The sequence below is a fragment of the Pongo pygmaeus genome, chromosome 10 (assembly GCF_028885625.2).
Source record: "Pongo pygmaeus isolate AG05252 chromosome 10, NHGRI_mPonPyg2-v2.0_pri, whole genome shotgun sequence".
Taxonomy (NCBI): domain Eukaryota; kingdom Metazoa; phylum Chordata; class Mammalia; order Primates; family Hominidae; genus Pongo; species Pongo pygmaeus.
The window spans coordinates 123092989-123106833 of record NC_072383.2 but is presented as its reverse complement, the minus strand read 5'-3'; the positions used below and the strand labels follow the sequence as shown (position 1 = coordinate 123106833).

Below are 13845 nucleotides of genomic sequence, written 5' to 3'. Positions count from 1 at the left end.
CTTTTAAGAAAGCTGCCCCAGGATTGAGATTGAAGCCACTGGCAAGAGGGACCCACAGCAGGTGCTTGAGCTGGCGAGGGGCAGTCTTAGAGTGGGAGCTATGCTTTCCATTGACGGCTTAGAGCTAGAGAATGGGCAGATGGTAGAAGAGCCTGGGGAGGGAGCAGAGGCGCTATCTTGGTTCACAGACTCTGTGAGGTTGCATTTCGGCCCTGTTCTAGGTCCTGCAGTCCTGCTGGGCCTCGCCAGCTGTAAAGCAGCACAGCCGGGGGCTGGTACAGACTGCTGTTGGTAAACGCTGGTCCCGAGGGATGCGTGGGCCAAGGGAGCCAAAAGAACAGGGAAAGTCATGCCAGGCAGACGGAACAGCAAGTGCAAAAGCCCAGAGGCAGGAGAGAGGAGGCAAAGCTAGAGAAACTGAATCTGGCTACCATTGCCGAAACTCGGTGCCCAGTGAGCTGGGGAGACCCAGGGGCCAGGTCAGGCGAGCCTGAAGGCCAAGTCGGGGGCTAAGACTTTCTCCTGAGGACAGTGGGAGCCATCGAGGGCACACAGCACGGGGAGGGTGTGCACCAGTAGACTTTTCCAAAAAGGTCCTTTTGGTTCCTATAAAGGGAAGGGGCTACTGGGGGCTACAGTGGAAATAGGGAGACAGTTAGGGGATCCAGGTGAGAGTTGAGGGCACTTGGATCAGGGCCTGGGCAGTGGGAGGCTTCCCCAGGATAGTGGTGTCTACACCTAGGACTCGGGTCACTAATGAGGACAGAGCTGGGCAGGGCAATAGAGGGGCGCGTGTGGATGGGCACTTCCTGGCCAGGACAGGGAAGAGGTGGAGTGCAGCCTGGGGCGTGTGTCCAGCAGGGAAGTGACGGCTCCTGGGCCCCCCAATGGACAGACGTGTGCTCCACAGGTCACCCGCTGCCCCTGGGCCTCCATGACACTGCCCGGCCCGTCCTGCCACGCCCGCCCACCATCTCCAACCCACCTCCCCTCATCTCCTCTGCCAAGCACCCCAGCGTCCTCGAGAGGCAAATAGGTGCCATCTCCCAGGTGAGTGGTAGCCCTTCCTTTCTTGGGGGCTTGGTCTTCTTATCTGTAAAGTGGGGGCAGTGGGACCAATGAAGTCTGGGTGGGGGCCAGGCTCTCGGGGGCCTGAGTCATCTCCACTCAGGCATCTGGGGTCTGAGCTGGCTGGGTCCTGCCCCAGGCACTCAGGGCCTCGTCCCTGGGGAGTCACTCTGTATTGCAGTCAAGGGCACGGCTCAGGAACCAGGCTGTGTGGCCTCAGGCAAGTTACTTAACCTCTGTTTCCCCCGCTGCGAAATGGAAGGGCAAATGCAAGGGGCTCAGAGGGCATGGCCCCTTCACAGGGGAGGGGGCCGAGGCTTGGGAGCAGCAGTGACTTGTCTGCCGTCACACAGCTGGACAGCAGCCCTGGCCTCTGACCCACATGTGGGCTTTGTGAACAGGAGCGTCAGGCACTCTGGACTGTGGGGGAGGGACCAGGATGCCCCCGTGACCCCACAACTCTGCCCCTGCAGGGAATGTCGGTCCAGCTCCACGTCCCGTACTCAGAGCATGCCAAGGCTCCGGTGGGCCCTGTCACCATGGGGCTGCCCCTGCCCATGGACCCCAAAAAGCTGGGTAAGGCTCCTGGCCCATCCATCTGGGTGGCTCAGGGGGAGGAAGGGGTATCTTGGCCCACGGTACTCCAGGTAGCAGCTGGGAGGTCCCCCCCTCAGCAGCCCTGGCTGGAACATGGTGGGGAAGGGTGGCGCTTCCCAGCCCCTGGCTCAGGTTGGGTGGGAACAAGCCTCCTGGGAACCTGCCCTGGCAGCACGTGACTCGCTCGTCTTACTGGTCCTCAGCACCCTTCAGCGGAGTGAAGCAGGAGCAGCTGTCCCCACGGGGCCAGGCTGGGCCACCGGAGAGCCTGGGGGTGCCCACGGCCCAGGAGGCGTCCGTGCTGAGAGGTGAGGGCCCTTCTGCCCTGGGCCCCCAGCGTCTGCCCCTGTTCCTCAGGTTCCCAAGGGGCCCTTTATTCAAAACCTTCTGGGAAGCGTCATCTCCCAGAGGGTCCGGGGGCCCCTCTTCACAGCCGTCTCCCTCACCATTTAGGGGTAGGGGGACTCCCTCTGTGTTGAAACAACTAGCACAACTTGTGGGTCGCTCAGTCAGGGTGGCTGTCAGGACTGGGGCCTGGGGAAGGAAGGGCCACACACACCCCCTCAGCCCCACATCTTGTGTCTTCCAGGGACAGCTCTGGGCTCAGTTCCGGGCGGAAGCATCACCAAAGGCATTCCCAGCACACGGGTGCCCTCGGACGGCGCCATCACATACCGCGGCTCCATCACCCACGTAGGTGTCCTGGGGTGCGGCATAAAGGACGGGTTGGGACCAGCACGGGGCCAGCCCATCTTATAACCCCTCGTTGTCACCAAACCATTAGCCTCAGCCAATGGGGTGATGACTGGGGGGCAGCAATTCACTCCATGAACTTGCATCTAGTCTGCATGGAGTCAGGCACTGGGATTGCCAAGCACAGCTCAAAACTCTGCCTTCAGGGAGCTGCCATGTAGTGGAAGGGAACAGACCAGGGTAAATAAGTAGGCTGGTGAAAACCGAGCAGGCAGGCAGAATGTGAGCGTACCGCGGCTGAGAATGCCTGGCCAGGGACGTTGCTTAGACGAGTGAGGAAGGTGACATGTCAGCTGTGGCCAGAAGAAATTGAGGATGCAAGCCATGCGGGAATCTCAGGGAACAGCATTCTAGGCTCAGGGAACAGCATGTGCAAAGACAGAGCGTGAGAGGGTTCCCGAATCGTGCCAGGACTGGTGCCCCAGCCTTGCAACTGGTGAGCTATGGACCCAGGGTTTTGTGCCACGTGTGTCTGGCTCTAGAACACAGTGACAGAGCGTGGGTCCACACACGTGCACACGTGCATGCATGTTCTAACAGTGGAGCTTCGGGCAACAGGATGGTCCACAGGGAGGTGTTTTTCACTCAGGTAGCGTCAAATCCCGCCACAGAGGAGCCATTTACACTTTGCCCTTCTCGGAAATCTGTAGGTTTTAAAAATCTGAGCTTTCAAAGGCAGCTGTGCTGAGTGGGAAGGGCAAGTGCTTTGGACAAAAGTCAGGCTGAGGGCCCTCGGGTGCCAGCTCCACCACCTACTCAGACAGGCAGCGGCCTGCCCTGACTCCGTTTCCCCTTTGCTAACAGTATTCCTGGGAGAGTCATTCTCCTGAAGTCGTAGGGACCTTTGAAGTTCCCAGGCATCCATCCACCTGCTCTGGGTTCCTGAGTGGCCATGACCCGCGCCCTTCCTCGAACCTCCCAGTTACACACATCTCTTTGATTGCTTTTGGCAGAGAGCCAGCTGCCAAAACATGTGAGATAGGCAAGGGTCAAACTTCCGTGCAGTCTCACTACCAGATAGTGAGGAAGTCAGCGTGTGGCCCGCACACACGCAGCCATTTATTAACCGAGTAGGTGCCACAGGCAGGGACCATGTGGTTCTCAGCTGGCGAGGGAGGCTCAAGGAAGTCCCAGCTCCTTGATCCTCCAGGGACTTCCTGCCCATCTTGGGAGCAGAGTTCACTGGGGCCAAGAGCAAGAGGCTACAGGCTCATCTCCTGGAAGCAGACGTTATGCAAACAGAAGCTTCCCTGTTAATGGGAGTTTGTCCGGTGTATTCTCCCAAGAGCAGGGGCCATCGCCTGGATTTCTGTTCTCTGTCCATGTCCCTGAAGATGGCACCTCTGAAATACTATAGCTCAAAAACATCGAGCTGGGCACGGTGGCTCTTGCCTGTCATCCCAGCATTTTGGGAGGCCAAGGTGGGAGGATAGCTTGAGCCCAGGAGTTGGAGACCAGCCTGGATAAAAAGAGGCCTGTCTTTACAGAAAATTTAAAAATCGGCTGGGCATGGTGGCACATACCTATAGTCTCAGCTACTCGGGACTGGGAGGCAGAAAGATCACTTGAGCCCAGGAGTTTGAGGCTGCAGTGAGCTATGACGGTGCTCTACACTCCAGCCTGGGCAATACAGCAAGACCCTTTCTCAAAAAAAAAAAAAAATCAGATGCCTCAGTTTCACCATGGAGAGCCCCCCCTTTTTAAATCATTTATTGTGGTATTCAGTAAGCCACTGATTTCTGCAGTATAAACCCAGTTCTGACATGGACCATCTGATGTTAGGGCTAGATACAGAAAGGGGTGCGCTTGTATTAGCTGCCTCTTGGGGGGCTTCTCCCACCAGGATGCTACAGGAATCCTGTGCTTTCCTGATGGGAGAGGTGGCTGCCCCGAGCTGTCACCTGACTTAGCACCTCTTGTGCCACACTGTTAGTGTACAGGTGTCTTAAAGCACAGCAGGGAGATGCTGCTCAGAGTATTTGCTTTGAGAAGTTCAGGGGGAGCTCATCGGAATTCATGGCATCTTGCTGTTGCCCTCCACAAAAACCAGGATCTGCGATGAACACCCCGGGGTACCAGGTGCTGCCCTCTGCCAGGGGATGTCCCCAGCCGAGCAAGTCCAGCCAGAGACTCAGAGCTCACTGGTCAAGGTCTCGGGACATAGTAGGACCCCTACCATTGAATCTGCTCCTGGAATCCTAGAAAGAGAAGAGGGATATTGAGATTCGGGGACCCCTTGTCTGTGCCAGATGCCTTTGAGAATCGTCAATGCAGAGCGTCTCCATTTTGTGGATGTGCAAACTGAGGCTCAGAAAGGAGGTCCCACGGCAACTTGGTAGTAAAGGTGCTGTTTGACACCCAACGTTCTGACGCCAAAGTCATATTCTAACTCTGACGCTTGTGTTCTTGAAAGTCACCCAAGGCAGGATGCTGCCCCACGTGGCCATCTCCTCTCTGCTTGAACACGTCCTCCAATGGGGAGCTCATTCCCTATATGGCAATGGTTCTCAATTGGGGAAAATTTTGCCTCCAACTCTCTAGGGACATTTTCGATTGTCCTAACTTGGTGGGGGACACACTGGGGAGGCGTGTACCACTGGCATCTAGTGCTTTGAAGCCAGGGATGCTGTCAAACAGCCCGCAGTGCACAGGACAGCCCCGCAGCAAAGAAGGGTCCAGCTCCAGCTGTCAGGAGGCCCAAGGTGGAAAACCTGGGTTAGAACTAAAATTTCTGGTGTCCTGCCATGACGTGAGTCCTTGTCCTGGTTTTAGGAAACCAAAGTGCATGACGTGGTCACGGGCACAGCACAGGAGCAGAAACCCCAGCGTCCCCGCCAGTTACCGTTTTCGGTAACTGAACGTCAAGGCTCTGAGAAGTAAACCCCATGCAGTGGTGGGGACACAGACTCCAGGACCAGAATGCCTGGGTTCAAGTCCCCGCCTGCCCCTCATTAGCCAGGTGACCCTGGGTAAAGTCACTGTGCCTCCCTGTGCCTCGGTTTCCCCATCTGAAACAGGCATAATCAATAGGATTGTCTTAGGGTTGTTTTGAGGGTTAAATGAGCAAATCCATGGAGAGCACCCAGAACAGTGTCCGCTCATGGGAAGCACTTGACAAGGGATCTTCATTCTTCAGGTTCCTCATGGGGTTTTGTTCCATGCAAGCTCTTACCCATTTGAGACAGTGTGTATGTGGACACGCGTGTACCTCAGTGGGCACATGGGCTTGTAAGCACGTCTTTGCCTGCATTTGAGTTGAGAGGGGTCCTGGGCTGCAGCCTCCTGGGCGCTCACCCCTCTGCACCTGCAGGGCACGCCAGCTGACGTCCTGTACAAGGGCACCATCACCAGGATCATCGGCGAGGACAGCCCGAGTCGCTTGGACCGCGGCCGGGAGGACAGCCTGCCCAAGGGCCACGTCATCTACGAAGGCAAGAAGGGCCACGTCTTGTCCTATGAGGGTGAGTTGCAGGAGGAGAGGAGGCCCAGGACCAGGGGAGGAGTGTGCTTGGCCCACTGAGGTAGCTTCACAGGGAGGCAGGGCTGGGTTGGCATCAGAAAGCACAATCTGATAGGTAGTGACTTCCCCATCCCTGCAGGTATGCAAGCCAGCAGCAGGGAAGCATTGGCCTTAGCTGCCTCCCACCTCCGCCCAGTTCTTTACAATTTAGGAAACAAACTCGTGGCCAACCTTTTTAGAAGCATAGGCGGGAAACTGAGGCCCGGAACAGAAGCCCGAGCTCACGCCGCCAGGCCTCCAGCACTGTACTGACAAACCACGCACTCTCTCATTGACCATGAAAGAGGCCATGGCCAGAGTGCCCCTCGCCCCACTGTGTCCCAGGCTCTTGCTGCGGAGCCCCCATCCTCTCCCTTTCTAGGCTCTGGGTTCCAGAACCAGGAGACCCTGCCAGGAAGGAGTTAAGGGAGTCAAGTGCTGAGAAAGAGAATTTCCTGGCAGCCCAGGGCACCCAGGGGTGTGCAGATGAAAGCTGCTAATGGGCGCCTCTCTCAGCACTGCAGCTGCAAGGCCCGGAATTGCCTCTCCTCCATCTGCCTCCGCCTGTGCCCGCGGCCCCCTCCCCAGGCCTGGGAGGTGGAGGTGGCACCGTGTGGCTTAGGAACATAATGCACTCCCTGCTGCCACAGAGAGAGCCTTGGAGACAGGCCTGCAGCTGTGTCTTGGGTGCCAGCTCATGCCCTGGTGCCCCTGGACTGAGTGCCCTGGGGGTGGCGGGAAGCCTGGGAAGGGCTGGTGGCGGGGTTAGTCAAGGGCTTGTCTTGAGAGGTCACTGGGTAGAGTCCCACCTTGGGACCCCAGACCAGTGCCTGAGCTTTTATAGGCCTTGAGTGTATCGTCTTCATCGTGGGTTTCAGTCGGGGCCTTTAAACTCTCGTCTGCTCCCTGGGCCAGGTAGGCAGTGTGGGCAGCAGCAGGTGTGACGCAGTAGGGAGTGGGGAGGACTGTGGTGCCTGCCCATGCCGTCCACTCCCCCGCAGCCACCGGTCAGCCAGGTTTCTCATCTCCGTTTTTATCTGAAATCTCCCAATGTTTAAACATCGGCGATTAATTTGGAACGTTTTCTGGACAACAACCCAGTACCCTCCTGTTGGCAACCCCTGGAGTAGCTCACGGGCCGCAGGCCACACGAAGCAATGGTTGAAAAGTCCGAGAGCCTGTCAGTTGGTCATTCCCTCTGAGGGGTGGGGCGGAGGCTCCCGGGGCTCATTTCTGATAGCTTTGGACTCAGCTGCCCTGGAAGGAGAACCCTGGCTAGATGGGCAAAGCCCAGCCTTTACCTTCGGGGGCCACCTCCGTCTGTTCAACCCTCTGCCTGTCTGGGGAGCAGTGAGCTGGGCCCATCTAGGCTCCTTTGGCCTGGCGAGGCCACCCCTGCCACCCCTCACCACTGCCTGCAACACACCCCTCACCACTCACTCACCACTCACCTTGCCACCCCTCACCACTGCCTGCAACACACACCTCTCCATGCACACGCAGACTTGTGGTCAGACACTCACATGCACATCGACACAGGTTTCTGGGTGTGACGTGTACACATACAAAGCTGTGTACTGCCTGGCACCCTGGTACATGTGTGTACAGGGACCCACTTAGTTCTCAGCAGCCAGGCTCACGTGTATGTGCCCACATCCACTCCTGCACACACAAGACCCGTGCCAGTGCACACGCGTGCTCCTGCCTGCCCACACGTCCACACACTGCTGATGTGTCAATGCACACACATGCTCCTGCCTGCCCCACACATCCACTCTGCTGATGTGTCAGTGCACACGTGCTCCTGCCTGCCCGCACATCCATACACTGCTGAAGTGTCGGTGCACACGTGTGCTCCTGCCTGCACGCACGTCCACACTGCTGATGCGTCTTTGCTCACATGCATGTGTGCACATGTTCACGCCCCATGTCAGCACCCGTGTGTGCGGACACAGACTCACATGCTCATGTGGTCACAGGCACACCCTTGCTTGCAGACAGAGCACCCTGGAGGGCTAGGGTATGGGGTGCAGGCAGCGTGCCCTGCTTCTCCCACCGTGCAACCCCCTGGAAAAGCTCCTAGGTCCTGCTGGCAGGCCCCCGGGGGCTGAAGGCTATGGGCTCCCTCTGGAGGCCTCGGCTGTGAGGCCTTGTGACAAGGCCAGCATAGAAATGCACTGCTGGCTCCTGCCTACCGGCTCTGCCTTCCTGCCTGCCCACCGTGGTCCTGGGCCCGTGCACGCGGTCACCCCGTGCCCAGCTCCTCACCGAGTGCTTTGTGTGGTTTCCAGGTGGCATGTCTGTGACCCAGTGCTCCAAGGAGGATGGCAGAAGCAGCTCAGGACCCCCCCATGAGACGGCCGCCCCCAAGCGCACCTACGACATGATGGAGGGCCGCGTGGGCAGAGCCATCTCCTCAGCCAGCATCGAAGGTGATAGCAGGGAGGAGACTTCATCTCTCGGTGCCCCCTGGTGGGTGGTGGGGGGATGGCTGACCCCGTTTTACAGATGGGGAAACTGAGGCTGGGCTTTCTGAGGCTCCATCTGGAGGTCGCACAGGGACCTTCACGTGCTGGGTCCTACTCCACCATCATCGCGGGGACGTCCACTGGCGGCTGTAGACACTGACCCCTGTCACTGCCCAGTGCCGGCTCAGGGACCCATGGAATCATCGATGACCTTACCCTCTCCCACCCAGGTCTTATGGGCCGTGCCATCCCGCCGGAGCGACACAGCCCCCACCACCTCAAAGAGCAGCACCATATCCGCGGGTCCATCACACAAGGTACCGCCCTGTCCCCTGCTCCCTGGGTGCCCCCAGCGGGTGTACAGTCAAGCAGGGCGCGGGAGGGGAGAGACACAGCCAGAGCGTGGTGGGAACTCAGGACAGGTATGCAGAAAGGCCTGCAGCACACATGTACATGATCAGTACGTGAGCTGCAGAGCAAGGGTGTCTCTTACTTATTTGAAAACAAAAACGAAAAGCAAAATACCACCGATCACCCCTCTGCTTTTAGATGTCACATAGCAACTGCCTTGTGCTTGGCACTAACCCAGGTGCCACCTGCATATCGTTTTACAGAACATCCTGGTGAGGCACATGCGATTGGGAGAGGCTTGGAGAGCTCCGAGAACTCTTTCAGGTTCTCGTGGCTGGTCCGTGGCACAGCCAGCTACTGTGAACTTGGCAGCTTTGTGGGTTTTATTTTTTTATTTTTATTTTGTTGTTGTTGTTTGAGACAGGGTCTCACTCTGTTGCCCAGGCTGGAGTGCAGTGGCACGATCTCAGCTCACTGCAGCCGCCACCTTTCAGGCTTAAACAATCCTCCCACTTCAGCCTCCTGAGTAGCTGGGACCACAGATGCACACCACCACATCTAGCTAATTTTTGTATTTTTGAAGAGATGGGGTTTCACCGTGTTGCCCAGGCTGGTCTCGAACTCCTGAGCTCAAGCTATCTGCCTGCCGCAGCCCCCCAAAGTGTTGGGATTACAGGCGTGAGCACCCAGCCTGTGGTTTTAGCTTCGTGGTTTCATAGTGTTCACGTCTTGCTGAGGTGGTTCAGTTAATATTCTCGTTTTATGTATGAAGAAGCTGAGGCCCAGAGAGGTCAGATTCCCTTGTCAAGGTCACACAGCAAGTGGGGATTTGAACTCACGCAGACTAGCTCCAGAACCCACTAGTGTGGAGGCTCTTGGTGGGTCTGGGCGGGGCAGGGCGTGAGGGTCAGTGCTGTCGACCCGGCAGGGATCCCTCGGTCCTACGTGGAGGCACAGGAGGACTACCTGCGTCGGGAGGCCAAGCTCCTAAAGCGGGAGGGCACGCCTCCGCCCCCGCCGCCCCCGCGGGACCTGACCGAGGCCTACAAGACGCAGGCCCTGGGCCCCCTGAAGCTGAAGCCGGCCCATGAGGGCCTGGTGGCCACGGTGAAGGAGGCGGGCCGCTCCATCCATGAGATCCCGCGCGAGGAGCTGCGGCACACGCCTGAGCTGCCCCTGGCACCGCGGCCACTCAAGGAGGGCTCCATCACGCAGGTACGGCCCAGGGCCAGGCACACGGGCCCAGTTCTAGGAGGGGTGGCGGTGGCTGTGGGGCACTGCCCTGGGCCTCTCCACATGGGGAAACTGAGGCTGAGAGCCCTCGTGTACCTTACAGTCACCCAGCTGCTCATCACCGGGCCTCGGCTGTACGTGTTCCAGGGCTGTGCAAGGGTCACCAGCCTCCTGACCTCATTCTACTGAACTCACGTTGTTCCCATTCTTCAGGGAGGGAAACTGAGGCCCAGAGAGGCCAGGCAGGCTTCCAAGGAAGGCCACAGGACTAAACATAGTGACAAGTAACTGCCTCCATTGAATCTTTGTGAGGGGCCAGGCGCGGCCTGAGGATGTTGCATGCGTTCATTGTTTCACCCCCTAGCAATGCTCTGAGGTCGTTTTCTTAATGACCTTATTTTATTGCTGAGTAAATTGAGGTTCAGAGAGGTTCAGCGACTCACCCAGAGTCATGCAGCAAATGCAGTTGTGAAACCCAAATCCAGATGTTCCTACAGCTGCAGCATCCACTGCACCCACCAGCAGGTTGCACCACAAGAGGCCCTAGTCCCCCAATGCGGCCCCAGCTCAATAGGGGAAGTTCCGTGCCGACGGTACGAGGAGCTGCTCGGTGGAAAGCCCCTGAAGGCCACCGTCCTTCCACATGGGCAGAGGTGGCCTCCTGTGAAGGGGAAGGAGAGTGGGAGCCACCCCGGGGCTGTGGGGCTGTGAGGCGGAAGGACTTGGGGGGTGTCCCGGGAGGGGTCCCAGCTTGCAGGAAGGTTTTGAATCCAGGGAGAAGGCAGAAGCAGTAAGATCCCTGATTGCCAGGGGAAGGGTTTGGCTCTCAGCCCCTAGGCAGTTATGGAGTCCTTGGAAGCATCCACTGCATGACCAAGACAGGGGCCAGATTCTAGAATATTCTTTTGAAAAACAAGGGCAGTTCCCCTTCTTATGAAAGTAATGAAGACATCCCTAAATAGAGTTTTGTTGCTTGCAAAGCCCTAAAGTCCCACTGTATCAGTGTCTCCCAAGCCTGCTGAAAAGGGGCAGGGGACCTGGTGGCCTGGCTACGAAGGTCCCAGTCTGGACTGTGACCCCCCATTTCCTCACCATCCTTTCTGTCTGGAGGGCAAACACCTCAGCCCTGACCTCAGTGTCCCCGGGGCTGAAAGCCTCAGGGCGGGTAGCATTGAGTCTGGTGCTGACTTTCTCTGCTTGGCATTGGGTGGGCCGTGGAGCATCCCAGGCTGAACAGAGGAAGGTTTTTTACCCACATGAGGGTGTTGGGCTTCTTTCCCGCAAACTCCAGGGACCATCAGAGGGCCCACCACTTGCAGCAGGGAGAGTTGACTGCTGAACTTTTTACCCATTTCTGCAGTCCCCCCAGGGAGCTTGGGGACCAGGGTCAGGCCCGGGGTGGGCAGGGCAGTAAGTAACAAGAGTGCCCATCTCAGGGTTAGCAAAGCCTTCTGTCTCCCTGCCTCTGGAGGCATCAGGTGTCACTTCCATCTTATAGATAACAAACTGAGGCTCAGAAGGGGGATGCAGCTGGTCTGGGCTATGGCTGTGGCCAGGGCTGGAGCTCACACCCCCTCTGCCCCAGGGCACCCCGCTCAAGTACGACACCGGCGCGTCCACCACTGGCTCCAAAAAGCACGACGTACGCTCCCTCATCGGCAGCCCCGGCCGGACGTTCCCACCCGTGCACCCGCTGGACGTGATGGCCGACGCCCGGGCACTGGAACGCGCCTGCTACGAAGAAAGCCTGAAGAGCCGGCCGGGGACTGCCAGCAGCTCGGGGGGCTCCATTGCGCGCGGCGCCCCGGTCATCGTGCCTGAGCTGGGCAAGCCGCGGCAGAGCCCCCTGACCTATGAGGACCATGGGGCACCCTTCGCCGGCCACCTCCCGCGAGGTTCGCCTGTGACCACGCGGGAGCCCACGCCACGCCTGCAGGAGGGTGAGTGGGGTGTGCATGGGCATGAGTGGGGTGGGCACCTGTCTGGAGAAGCTGTGCCTCCCCATCCACCGTTAGCTTAGTTTGCACCCGGGACATCCTCGCCACCCGCTTTCCACCACATCCAAACCACCTGCAGGCCTGTGGGCTCTGCCTCCAATTCCAAACCCTGTCCAACTCCTTGCCACCTCCCAGACCACCATGGTGTCTCACCTAGCTTCCCCCACACCCTGCCTCTTCCTGCTGTAATCCACTCTGCAAACAGCTACCAGGATACTTTTTAAAAATGCAAATCAAATTATTCCACTTCCCTGCTTTCATCCTTCTAGCAACTTCACACATTTTGCTATGGCCTTGAGGCGCCTGCATGTTGGGGCCCTGCCTGCCTCTTGTTCAACCAGATTCCTTCTTCCTCCCCAGCCCCAGCCCCTGGGCCCCCTTTCTCTTTGTTCCCTGGCCATGCTCAGCTCGGTCAATTCAGTCTTTGCTGGGAGTCTTTGCATGGCTCCTCCTCTCTGCCTGCCATGTCCCCGCCTTCCAGATCTTTACTTAGTGGGTTTCTTTCCATCCCTCAGGTCTTTGTTTAAATATTACATCCTTGGGGAGGCTTCTTCTAACCAGACCCCCTCTCCCCAGTTCATATCACATGCTGTGACATTTTAAAATTGTCTTCCGGCCGGGCGTGGTGGCTCACGCCTGTAATCCCAGCACTTTGGGAGGCCAAGGCAGGCAGATCACCTGAGGTCAGGAGTTCAAGACCAGCCTGGTCAACATGGTGAAACCCTGTCTCTACTAAAAATACAAAAAAATAGCCGGGTGTGGTGGTGCGCGCCTGTATTCCCAGCTACTTGGGAGGCTGAGGCAGGAGAATCACTTGAGCCTGGGAGGCAGAGGTTACAGTGAGCAGAGATCGTGCCATTGCACTCCAGCCTGGGCAACAAGAGTGAAACTCTTATCTCAAAAAAAAAAAAATGAAAGAAAATTTTCTTCTGAGCGTGTGTCACTCTGTAATTCTCATTTGTTTGCTAGTTTATCACCTGTCTCTCACATTGAATGTCAGCTTGTGAGGGCTGTGATTTCTGTCTGTTTTGTTCACTGGGGTGACCCCAGTTCTCACAACAATGCTTGCCACGTAGTAGAGGCTGCATCAATTTTTTTTTATTGACTGAGTGAGTGAATGGATGAAAGAATGAATTTTTTAAAAACTATAACACAAAAGCAAATGAGTCAGTAAAAAGTGAACTAAGGCAATGAAGAAATGAAGGAGTGAATGAAGAGGCCTGGTCCTTGGGATCCCGAGGTCCCTATCCTCAAACAACTCCCCATAAATGCCAGCCCCAGAGGCCCTGCGTGGGGGGTCAGTGCAGAGGCCCGATGCATCCACCTTGCCCGTCCACAGGCAGCCTTTCATCCAGCAAGGCATCCCAGGACCGAAAGCTGACATCGACGCCTCGTGAGATCGCCAAGTCCCCGCACAGCACCGTGCCCGAGCACCACCCACACCCCATCTCGCCCTATGAGCACCTGCTTCGGGGCGTGAGTGGTGTGGACCTGTATCGCAGCCACATCCCCCTGGCCTTCGACCCCACCTCCATACCCCGCGGCATCCCTTTGGACGCAGGTGATTGCCCTGGGGCTCCCAGAACCCTGCCAGTGGTGCTGAACAGGGCCAGGGACCTCATCAGTGTTCACTCAGGGATTCCTTAGGCCTCAACTGTTAGGTTCCCCTGGATGGGGAAACTGAGGCCTCGGGATTGGAAGACCCAACAGTGTAATCATGACCAGCTTAGGTTGGAGCAGAATTTCTCTTAGTAGTTTGCAGGACATGTGGGGTTAAACATTTCAGTGGTTTTCTTTTCCTGCAGGACTTATCAGTGCCTTTAGTAATGCAAAGGTACAGAATGAGGACTTGAGTGTATGCATTTTTCAAATAGACATG

The 13845-nt window shown here is 57.4% G+C and overlaps 1 protein-coding gene across 50 annotated transcripts in view; it reads left to right on the top strand.

Annotated features, from left to right (window-relative positions):
• NCOR2 (nuclear receptor corepressor 2) overlaps positions 1–13845 on the top strand; it is a 246677-nt gene that overhangs the window by 214446 nt on the left and 18386 nt on the right. For all 50 annotated transcript variants that reach the window (XM_054444031.2, XM_054444024.2, XM_054444029.2 and 47 more), the window contains 10 exons: positions 911–1050; positions 1542–1644; positions 1869–1973; positions 2255–2358; positions 5729–5879; positions 8209–8349; positions 8616–8702; positions 9665–9951; positions 11555–11909; positions 13306–13527. In XM_054444031.2, coding sequence (XP_054300006.1) covers positions 911–1050; positions 1542–1644; positions 1869–1973; positions 2255–2358; positions 5729–5879; positions 8209–8349; positions 8616–8702; positions 9665–9951; positions 11555–11909; positions 13306–13527 — 1695 coding nt within the window. The remainder of the gene's footprint in view (positions 1–910; positions 1051–1541; positions 1645–1868; positions 1974–2254; positions 2359–5728; positions 5880–8208; positions 8350–8615; positions 8703–9664; positions 9952–11554; positions 11910–13305; positions 13528–13845) is intronic.